At 43.1% G+C, this 18,743-nt stretch overlaps 1 protein-coding gene across 1 annotated transcript; it reads right to left on the reverse strand.

Annotated features, from left to right (window-relative positions):
• Positions 1-11,282: 11,282 nt before the first annotated feature.
• Positions 11,283-12,399, reverse strand: LOC147617418 (uncharacterized protein At4g14100-like). Its single transcript, XM_086775670.1, has 2 exons — positions 11,897-12,399; positions 11,283-11,634 (listed from the first exon to the last, which is right to left on the reverse strand). Exons 1-2 carry the CDS (start codon positions 12,336-12,338, stop codon positions 11,432-11,434), a joined length of 645 nt encoding a protein of 214 aa, XP_086631796.1. The 5' UTR covers positions 12,339-12,399; the 3' UTR covers positions 11,283-11,431.
• Between the last annotated feature and the right edge of the window lie 6,344 nt (positions 12,400-18,743).

Genomic DNA, 18,743 nt, shown 5'->3' on the forward strand with positions numbered 1-18,743 from the left:
ATGTTACTATTTGCACATGCACACATATTTTTCATGTTTGAAACTGTTTTCGCATGACATGTATTTGTGTGTTTGCCTGCTTGACGTGTTACTTACTGAGCGGGGACGCCTGCCAGTGAGTCGTGAAGTCTGTTCTGTATTCTGACGAGTTTTAGTGCATGTGAACAGGTGGTAAGTATGTTACACATGTTGTTTTAATATTTTATTCTAACCCCTTTGTTTTATAAGGTTAGGTGTTCACATTTAATTAAAAGTGGGCACCCCCTTTGGGCACCCACTTAGGGGCCAAGGTGGGGAGCCCCACTTTAAGTGAGTGTGGGGGTGGGCAAGGGCACCTACCCAAACTCCCCCACCCTCATGCAAGCGTGGAGTTAAACTCCACATTAATCTTATTAAAAAAAAGGGCTCCCTTCAAGCGTAGAATCCATCGCTTCCACCCTACGTGAGAATCGGCGGCTGTGTATTTTCCTTGGCTCCCAGGCGACAGAAGACTGCTGCGCATGCTCCTCTGGTGGACTGTGCGTTCCATCTGCAGGCGACTACCATCTCCTCCTTACTGCTGCGCCTGCCCCTCTACAGGCAGCTGAATACTGTTGCTGGTGGCTGCGTTGAAACTTGCAGGGGACTGCTTATACTGCTGCTGGCTGCGCCTACCTTCCCTGCAGGCGCCTACACCACCTCCTCCTCGAAGCCAGGTGGCTGTGTTGCTCCATCTACAACAAACAGCTGCGCATACTCCACCTCCTCTCCTGCAGGCAGTTGTGCTCTCTCAACAAGGTGGTTGCTCCCTCTGTCCAGCAGGCTGCAGGTGGCTGTGTGCCTCCATCTCCTCCATCAGCAGGCTGCCTTTCCTCCACTACAGTCACCAAGGCATTTCTCTCCTAAGGCGGCTACTCCAACTTCTTTTTGGCAAGAGGTTGTGTCTTCTTTCATAGGCGGTTGCTCTCTCTTCTTCAGGAGGCTATATCTTTCTACAGGCCACTACTCCCCTCGACGTGCTGTTGCATCTTGGTGTTCGTCACTAGTAACTGCACACATGGGTATTGGTTTCCTATCAACCCTCTACAAGTAAGTGATTTTTAGATTTGAGTAAAGTATTATATGTTTAAATCTGATAAAAGATTCATCCCGCTCGGCCAACACCCGTTCGGTGCCGGGTTGTCCAAGCTATTTTGGCGAACCTCGGTCCAAAGGTGCTGAGATCGGGAGAGCCAGGCGTTAGTACGAGAGCGCCTGTTTGTGCATGGTCTCGGAACACCAGTGAGGCGCTCTCCGCGGAGTCCAGTGAAAGCACAGGACCGTAGCGATTGAGCCACACTAGTGGTTGTTTTGCTTCGAGTTTCTACATCGAAATTCGAGCCTACTTATTTGGTACTGTTTTCATATGTACATGGACATCATCTGGTTCTTGGAACCCATGGAGCATTGTATTTATTAAATACTCCCAATAAATATATCATATATTGAGGGGGGGTCGGCCCGTTCCGGCCCCAGTGCTGCTGGTGTCCATCTTTCCATTTCATTTCATTTAAATTTCAAGTTGTTTTAAGTTGTCCATTTCATATTTGTGGTTTTAAAGTTGTGCTATTAAGTGTGTGGGTGTCCAACGGAGTCTTTCCCACTTGACGGGATCGGTTTCATTGGTATCAGAGCACGGTTGTTTCCCTCTTTCTAGTGGGGAAACGAACCTGTGTACTGGACATCCCGCTTTTAGCAAACTTTGAACACAATGGACAGCCAAGGTAACCCTTTGGAAGTGCCAAATTCGCCGAGGGGTCCATCTAGTGCCTCTCGTGGGTCTGATGCCCTGCGTGGTAGACACAAGCCCCTTGAAAGGGTTATGGATAGTGAATCCAAGGGTCAACTGTCTCCAGGGAAGACAGTTATGCTTGAACAAGAGCCTGAAGCTATGAGGGCTGAAATGGAACATATGAGAAAACTTTTGTAGGCTCAAGAGCAAGAGTTGAAGTTCTTGCATGAAGATCCACATCTGCAAAGTGCTATTGAAGCCAGGAAGGCTGATGCTATGGTTGATGTAACCTTTGAATCAATGGCTCGTGAAGTGGGCAAGAAACCAAGGGAGTTGGCACTTGCCTATCTCCTTCGCAAAGGTGATATCAAAGAGGGGGATGACGGAGAGCTGAAATTCAGAAATCCACCTCGTTTAAAGCATGGAGGAGGCTGAAATCTTTTATGCAAAAGGAAGAGGTGACTGTCACCTCTCGTCATGCATCTTCTCCCCAAGGCACTAAGCCTGACAGATATATGTATGCCAGTGCTCATGGAGGGCATGAAAGTCACATGCATGCAAGATATGTATCTCATGGTGACAGGTCTACTTCCAGAAAAATTTTGCCTTCTGAGTTGTCTCATGGAGAGACCATGCCATATGCAGGTAAGTCACATGCATCTGAGCTTCGAGTTCGTGGAGCACATGCCACCGTGCCCCATGAAGCTTCTATGACGGCCCATGGAGCCCATGCAGATAGGGCTACCCCGTTGGATAAGGGGAAAAGAAAAAGAGAAGATCATGAGCCTCATGCCAGGAAGCTCAAGGAATTCAAAGCAGGTGATAAATCTGTCAAATTTGATGTCTTTCATGGTGAACATGATGCTTCTAAGGTGTTAGCGTTTGTGGCACAGTTCGACATTGCTTTTAGCGATGAGGACTTTACAGAAAAATCAAAAGTGCGCCATGCTAGCATGTTTTTAAAAGGGACTGCAGCCCATTGGTGGATCACCGAAAAGATCACCAAGGATCCCATCTCTACTTGGAAGGAATTCAAAGATAGATTTTATGCTCAGTTCTTGCCACGCAATGCAGAGCAAACTCTCACTCAAAAGTGGGAAAGGCTGGAACAAAAAGATAATGAGAGTGTGCAACAGTATGTTAACAAATTCTGGAAAGTGTTGCTGGAAGTGACTCCCTTCATGCTAATCACAGAGGATGAAAGAAAAAGGAAGTTTCGTTCTGGATTGCAACCAGCATATAGATCGGGTATTGAATTGCACCCAAAACATACGTTGCAACAACTCACAGCTTCTGCCCTTGCTACAGAGCAATTGGTGCTCAAGATCAAGCAGGATCAAGGAGGTTCCAAGGGGAAGGACAAGGCTGTCCCGAATCAGCAAAAGGGTGGACAGCCACCTAAAAAGAACTTCCGGGAGCCCTACAAGGGTGGTAAAGCTGAAAATAACACATCTAAAGAACAGGTCCCAAGGAAGAACAAATTTGGATTAACCCCGGAGCAAAGAGAGCAATATGCCAAGGATGGAAAATGCTTTTCTTGTGGTAGCAAAGACCACATGTTCCGACAATGCCCAGATCGCAAATCAAAGCATGAGGACAAGCACACCAAAGCAAATGTTCATGCAGTTCCTGATGTGCAAGGTAATACAGGTCATGATGCAAAAGAGCGTATGGTTTGCAAGGCTTGGGGGCAAATCAAGGATCAGCCCGCACTCTTCATGTTTGATGACTGTGCAACTGACAATTTCATCTCTATGCAAATGGCAGCTGCATTGGGTATTGAGGTTGAAAACATGGGACCTCAGATTGAAGCCGAAGCTGCATTTATTGGTAAAGAGGTGCAGGTTACCCCTTTGATAGGGAAGTTGCATATCCATATCCAGGGCTACCTTGATAATGAGCATTTCCTAGTTGCTCCTCTGAATGGATGTGATGTATTGTTGGGCAAAGCCGTGGCACCATAGGCTTGAGCCCCGCAAAGACTACAAGTCTAATATGATTTCTTTTATGCATAAAGGCCGCATGCACTTTATTGATGCTGGCAAAGAAGGGGATTCCATCCCAGTTGTATCACACATCCAAATTAATAAAGCAATGAAAAAGAGTCTTTCAGCGTACTTGGTTTTTGTGCGTGATAGTCTTGTGCCAAATCATCAAAATGTGGATGCTATGTCTAATGATAGGCTGAATTTTCTTAATGCATTCAACGACTGTTTTGCTGACTCGTTGCCAGGTGAATTACCTCCCCAAAGGCCCGAGGATCACCGCATAGATCTTGTGCCAGGTAGTTCTCCACCTAACAAACCCGCATACCGAGTGAGTGCTGCACAACAAGAAGAAATTATGAAGCAGGTAAACGAGCTTTTAGAGAAAGGTTTGGTTCAACCCAGTTCCTCACCTTACTGCTCTCCTGTGCTTCTTGTTCAAAAGAAGGACGGATCATTCCGTATGTGTGTAGACTATAGAGCTTTGAACAAGCTTACCATCAAGAACAGATTCCCAATTCCACGTATTGATGATATCTTGGATAAGCTTGATGGTTCAGCTTGCTTTAGCAGACTTGATTTGAAGAGTGGTTATCACCAGATACGCGTGGTGCCACAAGATGTCCATAAGACTGCATTCAGGACAGCCTTCGGAATTATATGAATTCTTGGTAATGCCTTTTGGTCTCACCAATGCTCTTGCTACTTTTAATCGTATGATGGATAGGATATTCCGACCCCATCGCAACTTTACAGGAGTCTTCTTTGATGATATCTTGGTTTTCTCCAAGAATGAGCAGGAACACAGAACTCATTTGGTCACAGTGTTCGAAGAGTTGCGAAAGCATAAACTTTTCGTCAATGCCAAGAAAAGTGAGTTTTTCCTTTCAGACATTCATTATTTGGGTCATATTATATCCAAAGATGGAGTTACAATGGATCCTGCAAAGATCGAGACTATTCGGAATTGGCCCGAATTGCAAAACGTACATCAAGTACGTAGTTTTCTGGGATTATGTTCATATTACAGGCGTTTCATAGGGCATTTTGCTATGATTGCCACTCCTCTACATGATCTCACGAAGAAGAAAACTACTTTCAAATGGACTTCAAAGGAACAGGATGCTTTCTTGCAGCTCAAGCATGCTATTATATGTGGTCCAGTATTGATTGTTCCTGACTTGCACAAGTCATTCGTGGTTGAATGTGATGCTTGTGGTGATTGCATAGGAGCTGTCCTAAATCAAGAAGGACATGCAGTTGCATACGAGAGCCGTCGTTTGCATGATGCTGAGCTTCATATGGATATCTATGAGAAAGAGCTCTTGGCTGTAATTCACGCCTTAAAGATTTGGAAACACTACCTTCTTGGGGCTGAATTTGTAGTCAAGACAGATCATCAAAGCTTGAGATACTTTCTATCTCAAACCAAGCTTTCAGAGAAGCAGATGAGAATGGCAAATTTTCTTTCCATGTTTCATTTTCAGATTGTGCATACTCCAGGAAAGAAAAATGTGGTGGCCGATGCACTATCTAGGAGGCCTTATGTTGCTGCAGTCTCAGTGGCCTCTCATGGAGATCTATCTGCTATGAGAGATTTGTATCATTTGGATGCTGATTTTTGCCATATATGGACTGATTTGATGGCTGGTCATTCACATGCCTCTTATGTTATCAACGAGGGTTATCTCATGAAGGATAATTGCCTATGTGTGGTGAAGGATTTGCGTCCAAAGGTTATGGACGAATGTCACGCTCCACCTTATGCTGGTCATAGAGGTATTATGCCTACTACTCGCATGATTCAGAGGTATTTCTTTTGGCCAAGCATGCGTAAAGATATTGAGGCTTATGTGCGTGCATGTATTACTTGCCAAAAGGTGAAATTTGACAGGCAAAAGCCTCCAGGTTTGCTTCAACCATTGCCTATTCCCTCGCAACCTTGGGAAAGTATCACGATGGATTTTATTATGGATTTGCCTAGATCCCAGCATGGGAATGATGCTATTTGGACTATTGTGGATAGGTTTAGCAAGCAAGCTCACTTCTTGCCCGTCAAGAAAACCATTAAAGCTGATCATATGGTAAAGCTTTTTCTTGCTAATATTTTCAAGCATCATGGTATGCCTAAATCCATTGTTGGGGATAGAGATCCTAGGACTACAAGCCTATTTTGGAGGGCTTTGTTTGATAATATGGGTACTAAGCTTGAGTTTTCATCAGCTTATCATCCCCAAACGGATGGCCAAAGTGAAGCTGCAAATTCAGCCGTGTTGGATTTGTTGAAGTGTTATGTGGCAGATCAAAAGAGTGCATGGGAGAAGTATCTTCCACTTGTTGAGTTTGCCTACAACAATACGATCCATGCTTCACAGGAAAAGCTCCGTTTGAGATTATTTACGGCAGAGTGGTCTTGCCACCCATCCTTCGAACAAAGGATGAGATATTTGCAGCTGATGAATATGTTCGTGACTTGGATGTTGCCTTTGGTCAGGTGCGGACAGCCATTGCAAGATCTCAGGATCATAAAATGGCTGCTGACAAGCATAGAAGGGACATGGAAGTCAAAGAAGGTGATTGGGTATTGCTGAAATTTGAGAAGGCTAGGCTTCGGAAGAGGCCAGGACGAGAAGGATCATATCCTAAGCTTTCTCCTCGCTATTATGGAACCTTCAAGGTGATTCAGAAGATCAATGAAGTGTCCTACAGGCTTGCTTTACCTAGTCATTGGAAGATTCACAATGCTTTTCATGTGAGTCTATTTCGGAAATATGTGGGGCCAGATCCTGATGAGCCTGTCTCACAGAAGATCCGCCAGAGATTGAAGAGCTTGAGGAGATCCTCCAGCCAGAACAGATTGTTTTTCACAAGGAGAGAAAGCTACCTGCAGGAAAGCTTTCCAAGAGATACCTTGTGAAGTTTAAGAATTATTTGCCTATTGATGCCAAATGGGTAAATGAAGATTATTTTGCAGATTATCCGCAATTGTTGCAGGCATATCTTGAGGCTTTTCAGTTGAGGTCAACTCTTTAGAAGCCCTGGGGGATGTCACCAATTGGCCGACCATTTGGTCCATTCCTAGTTTTTGCGTCTCGTTCACTTGAGGCCAGGCCGGTGTCTCGTGTGAAGAGGCCAGTATTTTGCTGACATGGACGGGAGCCAGACTGGTGCCACCCGTGTGTTAGCAGGATGGTGTCGTATGGACGGGAGCCAGATCAGTGCCACCCGTGTATGACCTGGACCGTGCTCGATCCATGGGACTGTCACGCCATGGAAGAGCCAGTATTCGTGCCGTGTTTTACCTATGGGACTGTCACACCATAGGGAAACTCGTGCCTGGAACTGTCTTACCTATGGGACTGTCACTCCATAGGAAGACCAAATTTTTATGTTTTTTTTTATGTCGTGCCAGTTTTGTGCCGACAGATATTTTGTACTTGTTCCATGAACGGGAGATATGTCCATGTTACTATTTGCACATGCACACATATTTTGCATGTTTGAAACTGTTTTCGCATGACATGTATTTGTGTGTTTGCCTGCTTGACGTGTTACTTACTGAGCGGGGACGCCTGCCAGTGAGTCGTGAAGTCTGCTCTGTATTCTGACGAGTTTTAGTGCATGTGAACAGGTGGTAAGTATGTTACACATGTTGTTTTAATATTTTATTCTAACCCCTTTGTTTTATAAGGTTAGGTGTTCACATTTAATTAAAAGTGGGCACCCCCTTTGGGCACCCACTTAGGGGCCAAGGTGGGGAGCCCCACTTTAAGTGAGTGTGGAGGTGGGCAAGGGCACCTACCCAAACTCCCCCACCCTCATGCAAGCGTGGAGTTAAACTCCACATTAATCTTATTAAAAAAAAGGGCTCCCTTCAAGCGTAGAATCCATCGCTTCCACCCTACGTGAGAATCGGCGGCTGTGTATTTTCCTTGGCTCCCAGGCGACAGAAGACTGCTGCGCATGCTCCTCTGGTGGACTGTGCGTTCCATCTGCAGGCGACTACCATCTCCTCCTTACTGCTGCGCCTGCCCCTCTACAGGCGGCTGAATACTGTTGCTGGTGGCTGCGTTGAAACTTGCAGGGGACTGCTTATACTGCTGCTGGCTGCGCCTACCTTCCCTACAGGCGCCTACACCACCTCCTCCTCGAAGCCAGGTGGCTGTGTTGCTCCATCTACAACAAACAGCTGCGCATACTCCACCTCCTCTCCTGCAGGCAGTTGTGCTCTCTCAACAAGGTGGTTGCTCCCTCTGTCCAGCAGGCTGCAGGTGGCTGTGTGCCTCCATCTCCTCCATCAGGCTGCCTTTCCTCCACTGCAGTCAGCAAGGCATTTCTCTCCTAAGGCGGCTACTCCAACTTCTTTTTGGCAAGAGGTTGTGTCTTCTTTCATAGGCGGTTGCTCTCTCTTCTTCAGGAGGCTATATCTTTCATAGGCGGTTGCTCTCTCTTCTTCAGGAGGCTATATCTTTCTACAGGCCACTACTCCCCTCGACGTGCTGTTGCATCTTGGTGTTCGTCACTAGTAACTGCACACATGGGTATTGGTTTCCTATCAACCCTCTACAAGTAAGTGATTTTCAGATTTGAGTAAAGTATTATATGTTTAAATCTGATAAAAGATTCATCCCGCTCGGCCAACACCCGTTCGGTGCCGGGTTGTCCAAGCTATTTTGGCGAACCTCGGTCCAAAGGTGCTGAGATCGGGAGAGCCATGCGTTAGTACGAGAGCGCCTGTTTGTGCGTGGTCTCGGAACACCAGTGAGGCGCTCTCCGCGGAGTCCAGTGAAAGCACAGGACCGTAGCGATTGAGCCACACTAGTGGTCGTTCTGCTTCGAGTTTCTACATCGAAATTCGAGCCTACTTGTTTGGTACTGTTTTCATATGTACATGGACATCATCTGGTTCTTGGAACCCATGGAGCATTGTATTTATTAAATACTCCCAATAAATATATCATATATTGAGGGGGGGGTCGGCCCGTTCCGGCCCCAGTGCTGGTGTCCATCTTTCCATTTCATTTCATTTAAATTTCAAGTTGTTTTAAGTTGTCCATTTCATATTTGTGGTTTTAAAGTTGTGCTATTAAGTGTGTGGGTATCCAACAGAGTCTTTCCCACTTGACGGGATCGGTTTCAGATTACAGGGCATTTCAAGGCTCATATGGATGTGCAAATGCGCAGCAGGACAGATTCAAGGTTGGTGCAGCATTATGGTGGGAGGACTTCGGATCAGATGAACCAGAGCTACAACAGTTGGCGATCCGGATCTTGAGCCAGTCCGTTAGCTCTTCTTGCCTAGAGCAATTATGGTCCTCCTACAGTCAAATTTCATCAAAGAAAAGAAATCGGCTTGGGGTGGAAAGAGCTAATGATCTTGTCTTCATTAGCGCAAACTTGAGCATGCTTGGCAAGAGTGCAAGATGCAATGCCGATACTTTTACACAGTGGGAGATGGAACAAGAGGAGGCAGCTACAACTATTGCACAGGAGGGTGGGACAGATGGTTCTCATCATGAGCCTTCATCGGATGACACAACCCCCATCCACACTTCACACACTCATGATCATGAGGCTAGCACCTCTCTTATTGGGAGCGCAGAGTATGAGAGCGAGTGACTTATATTTTGTATCGCCTAGGCCCCAACATCTTTTGAGTATATCTATTTAATGTTATCAACTTTAAAGTCTTTCTTTTCCGACTTTGCAAGTCTTGACTCTTGACTCTTGCACCTCGTAGCGTAATTTAATTTTAAATGTAATGTGTATCATGATTCATAACTTTTGGAGTTAGAAAGCTTGTTGTTATTGATTGATTAATCTTGATTCTTTACTCCTCTAAAATTAACAATTTTGAGTGCCGTCCCCACCCCCCGTCCCCGTTCCCTACCTTTAGCCGTCCCCGTCCCCTGGTAACTATGGATCCCAGGCCAGAAGCTTTTGAGCTAGTGGAGCCAAAGGCTCCCGATGAGGATGCAGCTATGGTTGCTATGTCGATTGTGGTTAAGGGGAAAATGACTCCCTCCACGGACGGTTTTGAACTCCCATCCTCTAATGCTGATGCAAGTTGGTCTAGGCCTGCGATGAGTTGATCTAGGGTCGTTCTACGGGCTATTTTCGACACTCTTGCAAGGTGGGCTTCACTGGCCAACCAAGGCTTGGTAATGCTCTAAGGGATCACTTGTGATGAAATCTTTGATCATAGAGACTAAACTGCTTTGTGTGGGAGTTGGAGAGTCTAGTGTGCGGCTCTAGTGGCTCGCCGTTTATACAAAGCTGGATCGTTCCTGATTCCTAGTCGTAGCCAAGACTTTCACAAAGATTCACATGGATGAGATTCCAACTTGAGTTGAGATTTTCACATCCATGAGTATCTGTATTTCAATTTAAAGCCTTGATTGTTTTAATGCTTTGTGGAAGCAACTACTCCCTTTGATTTTCACGTGAGCAAGGATTTTCATGGTGTGAGAACCCATGATTTTCACGCACCTGAGAATCTCGACCCTTGTTCCAGATTCAAGGTGAACTGGATTTCTCACGGCTGGAAATTCACATTTTCACGCCAATGGAACGTGTGAGGGGGGATTGGTATAGATTGGAGAGCTTTGTGTCTTGCTTTATACCTTGAGCTTTCATATTTCATCACTGAATTTCTTATGAGAATTTCAATAGAAACTCACGTGGAAAAACTTTTGAATACAATGCAAGAGCTATGGCTCGAGCAAAAATGTCCGAAGACCATTCTTTAGAGCAGCTGTGTCAGGACACAGAAAAGGTCTGAAAGCTCACCCTCTCCTAGCCCCTGTGCAATCCATCTGGAAAGTTCAGGATGATTCCTTACTTTACAATGTAATCATGCGAGTATACTAATAAAGTTTTAAATCATCCACTCCATCATGCATAGCATAGACTAGTGCTATGACATCCCCACTCACATTATGGGCACGCAAGAGCAGGTACAGATTGATTCAAAAAGGATATGCACCGTAGCAGACAAATCTACATAGATAAGCCATCAAACTGACTCTCCATCAATTCTCTCCAGGTGAAGAGACAAATTTGGATAGAAAGAATTAGAATAAACCAACTGGCTGAAACTTTGAGGATGTCAAACAAATTTACCATGTCCGCTAATTGACAGGAAGATATACCGATGCACAGACTATGTGCCTATCTCATCATGTATAGCATAGGCTTTGTGCTACGACATCCCAACTCATCAGCACCCAAGAGTAGATGCAGGTTCATGCATAAAGATATGTCACCATAGTAGACAAATCTTCAAAGATCAACCATTGAACTGAATGTATCACTTCTCCGAAGTTGAAAATCAGACTCAGCCATGATAAAGACTAGCAATTAAGAGAACGTGCACGCACACACAAAAGTAAAAGCTTTTATTGAGGCCAAGGCCACTCATCAGGAAGCTTTCAAGTGTTGGGCTTGTGAGCAAGAACACAGTAAAATCTAAAGTACTAAGAAGGTGAAATGCAGATGAGAATTTCCCAAGAATTTCCAGCCTTGTTACAGCAGAGACATAAACAATAAAGGCAATCATATATTTATTAAGGTATGATCTGACCTTGTCCTGAACCCTAATGAAGACATAAGCCATAGCTTATATACTATTCCAGTAATATTTACATCATACATGAGGATTATACACCAGCACTAACTTGTACTGTGCGTTGTTGGCTTACACAACAGAAGAGGAGGTTCCAAGAGCAGCTTCTAAGCTGTTTAGCCATCTCCTTAAAGGATCCTTTTCTATGCCAGTGGCAGTCAAGGGCTTTGTAGCATGTCCACTGTTTTCCCCATCAAAGCAATACGCAGGCGCCTGCCAATGACTGTCTTCAAGAACAGCACCCACTTCAAAGGTCATGACATGGATAGACATACCTGCGACACCGACAATTGCCTTCAGTAGGGTTTGTGTCAACATGAGGCTCTTCAACCCAATGTTAAATTAGGGTTAGGAAGCATGAACCTCTTCGATTAGGGATAAATTAGGGGTTGAGTTAGGGCATCTCTTCAGCTAGGGCTAGGCTAAGGTATGTTGAACTGGGGTTGGAGGAAGCATGCTGCTCGGAAATCGAGGTTAGTGGGATATGTACCAAAGACAAACATAGCACAAGGAATGGAATGAAGGGTTTATGCTTACCAGTGTAGAAGATCCAATGCACAGGCCTGTTTGTTTCAACATCTTCGTAGTAGACGATGAAGTCGACCTTGCTCCAAACATCGCAGGTGAACCCATCGACGTCCTGCTGGCCGAGGTAGGTGGCGTTGTCCATCCACTCGGGACGCAGGATGCCCACATCGACGTGCGCGGACGTACAGGTTTGGGCGTCCAGGTCGTAGAAGAAGGAGGTCCCATTGGTCCACTCCAAGTCGTGGAGGACGTTCTTGAGCTGGTTGTGGATGATGTTGAAGTTGCGGCCGTTGGGCCAATCGTACCAGAGATGGATGGCCTGCAGCGTGCCCGCGCTCGAGTTCACGTAGAGCAGCGAGTGGAACTGCTGTGGCCATGGGGATGCTGTTGGAGAGGCCTGCACCACTGCTTGTTTGGCAAAAAAGAGCAGCAGATACAGGAGAGGCGCCATAACCTAACACCCGACTGCTCTGCAGCGTTTTGGTGCAGTAGTAAAGAAACAGCATCCTTTAATGCATTTTTCATTGAAAAAACTGCAATTAAAAATATTGGTTATAAAACCGGTTGATTTTGATTGGTTAGAGCATACCATCACGTGAAGTTTGGGCAAAGGGTAGTTACTAATTTGAGACCAGGTGTATGTGAGACATGAGGACTCCTCTGGTCATCATAGTGGTCCACGAGTGCTCGGGCTCATTGATGCATGACATCCTTGTCTAAGGATCACGGTCATGGTGCGAGGAGATTTACAATGATGATGTGACATTGATGTGTTACACATTTGCCCAAGACCTGGGCAAGGACCTGACCCAAAAGAGGGCTTCTCCAGACAACCGACTAAATAGTCACTATAAGTGCTCGGTAGATGACCTGCTCAACAGAATACAACTTATAAAGAGAGTTACATAGACCTTAGACCTCGATGGCGCTTGGTGAAACATCCCTAGACTAGGGCTCACAACATGCTCAAGAACCATCAAAAAGTGATTTGCCTATCCTACATGTAATAGTATATCTACATGGTACCTTAGAACACTGATGCACGTGATAATGAATAATGCATGTAATCACTCTACCTTAAATTCTTTGTTCTCGTCGCGTGAAGTCTCATACGCTTCAATGGGAAGAAGAACATGCAAGTCTTAACTATCATCTTCGTCAGGTACTTTAGTATCTTCATCATCCTCAATGTCACGTAGTTCTTTGTGATATGGAAAAATGATATATGCATGTAGTTCTCTGTGATATGGAAAAATAATATATGCATATAGTTCTGTGATGTGGAAAAATGATATATGCATGTTCTGGAAAGAACTGTATGATGTATATTTTTCTTTTATATGAAAGGGCTGTTTTCAAAGAAGTGCGTGTGTGAACTTATCTTAAGTGGTGTGCTGTGAGTGAATAAATTGGCAATTTCAATTATGGGTGTGTAAGTTCACATCGGTTCCATAGATCTAATGGAGGGTACCCATGGGATTAGATGGGGCAGGCTGAGGCTATGGATTTGGTTTAAGTAGAAAAAAGATTCATTAAACATTAGAAAGGGGACGATAGGGAAACTTGTGTTTAGAGATGAGGAAATTTGGGATGAGTAGTTTAGTATGACACTCATGGATAAAGATATAAGAATTATCTTCATAATCAAGGAGTCAAGGCATCTTGTTAAGCCTTGCGGAGCCGCTCGATGTGACTTGCTTGTGAGAATTATGAAGGGAAAACACTTGGAGGAATCATTCACTTTTCCTTGCATAAAGATTATTCTAGTCTAACAGAACACTTGGAGGAATCATTCACTTTTCCTTGCATAAGGATTGTTCTAGTCTAACAGAATAGCCAAGCGTTAGGATATTGTGATATGAGGCCTCAAGTGAACCACTCCACCCTTAGTGTGATTCCACTGCCATAGATAAAGGGATAGGGGTCTCACATCTAATATCAGAACGAAGCTAGGTTTAGACGTGAGCTTACGATGTTAGATATGATTTTTATTGTGCAACCCTAAAACCAAAACTTATAATATTTTACTGGGTTTCTCTTTCAGATGGAGCAGCAGAGATGGCAAGACATCATCTATCAGGAGTCCCTGGATTATCTTAGAAGAACGACATGTTAGCCTTCGCTTTCAAGCACCTTCTTTCCTCGCCTCATTGTGTACATTGGGTCACCTTGGCTAGACACTTCGAGAGCCTCTACTTTTCGACCATTGTTGATCGAAGATATAGGTGTCAGGGAGCAGAGCGTATCATAGCACCCTCCAACCATGATGAGAGTTTGGTGGAGAACATTTCCCTTGCGATGATTCTCATTTGATTGGATGTTGTGGGAGGGATAGTTCTCTATGGACCGCTTCGGCAAGATCTTAGAGTTCATAGGTTGATGTATGAAACTCTTAGGAACTATATTCCTCGTCACTCATGGGATCTCGGCTGTTAGCCAAGCCTCTGATCGAGTAGACTATGGCATGTATATTTGTATGTATCACCGCTCCATGAGAGGAGTGCATGAGAGCAAGGCTTGGTCATTGATAGCCTGATGTACTCTTTTGTTGTACTCAAATAAAAATTTTGGAATAAAATATATATTTCTTTGTCTTTTGTTTATAAAAATCTTATCTTTTTGAGTAATGATGTGTAAAATTAATAGTGCAGTATAGCCAAGAACTTATCTTCTAACTTGGAATGATAAGCGATCTAAGTTGCATTTGAACATTTTGCTAGTGAGATAGAGTAATGGCCATGACTTTTTATCTCAACTGCAGAGAATATTACTTTGGGCAACCTTATTAGTCCATATTCATGTGGTGTTATCATTTTGGGACAAGAATAAAGTCTAGAAGTTTATTGTGGTGATAGTGATAGACTATCTTCCACATTATGCCTTGAATTTGAGCTTCGATATGATTATGAAAAGTTTGGATTTGTAAAGGGGATTCATGAGCAGAAGCCTTTTTTACCCTAGATAAGTATTTAGCTAGGCTTAATCACCTTAGTCTATATCTCTCTCATAGAAAATTTGTAATTATAGGCATTGTTTTTAACTTTTTGGTTTATCCTTTCATGGCAATGTAATAAAAATTTTGAGGAAATAAAAGAAATATTTTTCTTGTTATTTAGTCGTTGTTACTGCTTTTTTGTACACTCTTTGTAATCCATGCCCTAGCTTGCATGTTTCACATTGTATGCCAAAGCCCACCATTGTAACAAAAATTGGCCCATATAAGGCTTGAATTTGTAATGAGAACATGTTTTGGACACCTCATAAGTGTGGGCAGGGTTGGGCAAAGCCCACTTATATATAAGTGACTTATGGGCAACCCATAAGTGTGGGTGGGGCTAGGCAAAGCCCACTTGTATATAAGTCACTTATGGGAGTGTATAAAGACACTTTTCGTAATAGAATCAACAAGCTTGGGACCTCCTTCCTTCTTGTATGACTTGTTTCTTTCCTAATTTTTGTATGCTTCCATGTTTACGTTTGTCATTAACTATGGAGTCTCGTTGAGTTGGTTGCTTGCATGTGTGAGTGTGTGTGTGCTTGAGGTAAGCTTGCTTGATTCTTGTTTGTGATTAACTAGATGTGGAGTGTGATTGAGAGAGAGAGGGAGATGGAGTGAGAGGAAGCTTTCTAGCTTCTCCCTCATGTGAGTGATTAGATTACAGAGGTCCAACCATTGGATTGATAGAGCTTGAGGGTTTGGTAGCCCTTAAGGCTTCCGTTCTCATGTTCAATGTGCTTTCATGCTCTAGATGTGTTGTGAAGCTACAACTTCCCTAAACAAGAGGCACACTGGCGAAGAATATAACTAGTGCTAAAGTGGAATTGGAGCATTCTATTGATCCATTGTTTGTTTTAGTTTGCCCATGAATTATAAAACTTGTAGTAGATTGATTGGGTATTGAGTTAGAGTGATATTTGGAGTGACTAGTGTGGTGAAAGTGTGATTAGAGCAGGAAATTTGTGTGGTTTTTGCTAACTCTAACCATCTTCATTTCCTTTGTTTTCTCGATTTTGATCAATGGGTGATGGAAGAAGGAAGGAAAACCCTCCATGTGCTTAGATTGAAGTCCCATGACCTCCCTAGATACCAATTTCATCATCAATTACTTCAATTATGACCAATTTTTGCTTAATTAGGCTAATTAGGAACTTTCAATTCTTGCAAAAGTTCTTGATTTTTTGGTGTTTGTGTGCCATCAAGTTGAGCTTCAAACCATTCAATATGTGGTATAGGAGATAAATTAGGCCCAAAAAGAATGGCATAAGCAAAAATGTGCAAAAACAAACAGGCAAAAACTGCTCTCTAGAAACTCCAATTATCGGTCTCCTGTGAAGTCCAATTGTTAGCTAGGGCCTAATCGCCAGATTTGAGTAAGCGTGGATGCAAAAGTCCAATTGCTAGCAATTTCTAGCGTGAAAACTATGAAGTGGTAAAAGAATCTACTAAATGTGGAGTTATGTCAGTTATATTGACCAAATTTGACAGAGAACATTGAAAGGACATGCACATTGAATGCACAAATATCTAGGAAATCTGTCAGACTAGTAGTTGGTGGAAAATAGTAAGGAGACATGCACATTAAATGCACAAAAATCTAGGAAATCTATCATTGACAATTGGTGCAACAAGTACTAACACGTGTAAGAAAGTGCAATCATCAACAGTCCGATCATGGAATAGTTCAATCATTGTACCATCGATCATGTGTATGAGTGGTTGCCGAGGTCCGATCATTTCGCGAGACTACTAATTCTACAATCATTTGCACATACTAGTCTCATTGTACGACTAGTCACTGTATGACCAATCACTAATAAGTCACAAGGTGCTCAATGGCAAATCCAATCGTCCAATTGGAGATTCTTGGAAAAAAATTCCAGAGTTTCCAGAAATTGATTTTCACAGTTTTTCACATTGGTGCGAGATGCAAGGACCTCTTGAAGATTAGTCATTCCTTAAAACACATAACAATTTGAAAAATCCCAAAAAACCATAAAAAAGTTTAAAATCTTCTAAAAACCCAAAAACATATGAAAACCAAGGAAAATTGTAAAAAGAACCTCAACAAAATTGATTCTATTGTTAGACCAAGTGCTTATGCATTTACGTTCAGGTTGAATCATTGTGGCCTCATATTGGAACCCAATGTTTAAGCATAAAACATTATCATACGTGCCAACACTAGGGAGTAGGATAGGACCAAGAGTCGATCTAACCACCCTAGTAGCTCTAAATTTCGGTTTGGAAGCAGACTAGGAATCCTCTAGATTGTGGGGCATTAGCCCAATTCAACATCCTAACTCGAATCCAGCCAAACGAGATCGCAAAGAGAGTCATTGGAAGAAGCTAAAAGGCTCTAAGATGGAAGATTAATGGTTAAGAGAAGAGCCACGAGCGAACAACTTAGAGGCTAGTCTAACAACATTGGAACTCGTGAAGCGTAAGTTTTACAATACTATGGCTTCAATACAACTAACCAAGTCCCAATCTTCATAGACTCTAACGGGATACTCTTGGAGAGATGGCCAATGTTGTCAGTGCGTGGAAAGATGAATAGCATGATGATGCAACTTGTGGCATCAAGGCACTCATGGATGAGAAAGATGCAATGGAGGTCTTAATCAAAAGCATGCGCCAAGAGTTTTCTGCGGTGGTAACAACTCTTACTAATCTTCCAAATCTTACTAAAGGTGTTGAATATATAAATTGCCCACGAATTCTATACCCACCTCTGGTATTACCACCCCAACCAATTCTTCCTAGAACTGCACCAATACAATAGTACTCGATGACATTGCCAACGGACTCAGAGAGTCGAGAACATGAGAGCTATGAGTTACATGAGCAATACAATTTAAATGGATATCCAATAGAAACCCCTAGCCATATAATATACCACTGTGAAAAGCTTCTAACTTCTCTCGTGATACAACCTTTATGAACATATCTACCACGGTGGACGTTGTTATAACATCTAGCCCAAGTAGAGTCACTAAAACTATGCAGCTTAATGTAACCCCCCTTAGCATAAAATAAGCTAAGGATCGAGTGTGCCTTACAAGTATTAGAATAATCACTTGGTAGTAGCCTGCTAGTGCTTACTTTTGGGACTATGCTTAAACCTGGTCAACTAGGAAACCCTAAATTGAATGTCTAGCATCAAATGGCATAGATAGTTGACATGTAAGCAATGCATATGGTTCACCTGCATCCTGGGAGACTAAGCCTAGCACCTAACTCTACTAGTGTAGTAGCCTCTGTATATAGCAACATGCTTGAGTCTTCAAGACCATACCATGTAAGCAATGCATATGGTTCACCTGCATCCTGGGAGACTAAGCCTAGCACCTAACTCTACTAGTGTAGTAGCCTCTGTATATAGCAACATGCTTGAGTCTTCAAGACCATACCATGTAAGAAATCTCATTATGTATGACTGAATCATCACAATCCTATCATTCTGCTTTATAAATTGCATGCCCAAATAATAGTGTGGCAAGACTAAATCTATCATCTTAATTGGAACATATAATTCAACCTTGAAGAATGCAAATTTCGCCTCATTAGAGCCTGTGAGAGCAGCATGTCATCAACATATAAAATGAGGACCAATAAACAATTCTTACTCCTCTTTACATCATAGAGGGTACTCTCAGTTAGGTTTTTGTAAAAACCAAAAAAAGCAAGCCAAATCTAGAGGTAAGAAGTAATTTCATGGTTTTCATTAATATTCTCATAATATTTCACTTCTCAACCCCTCTCAAGCTTGAGAAGTTTCAAATTAATTGTTTTCAATGCAAATCAAGCTTTCTATAAGAATTCTAATGATTAATCACAAAAAGTTAATCTTTATGC

This window comes from Cibotium barometz, chromosome 36, assembly GCF_041138505.1.
Source record: "Cibotium barometz isolate CiBa-2024 chromosome 36, ASM4113850v1, whole genome shotgun sequence".
In the NCBI taxonomy this organism is placed as follows: domain Eukaryota; kingdom Viridiplantae; phylum Streptophyta; class Polypodiopsida; order Cyatheales; family Cibotiaceae; genus Cibotium; species Cibotium barometz.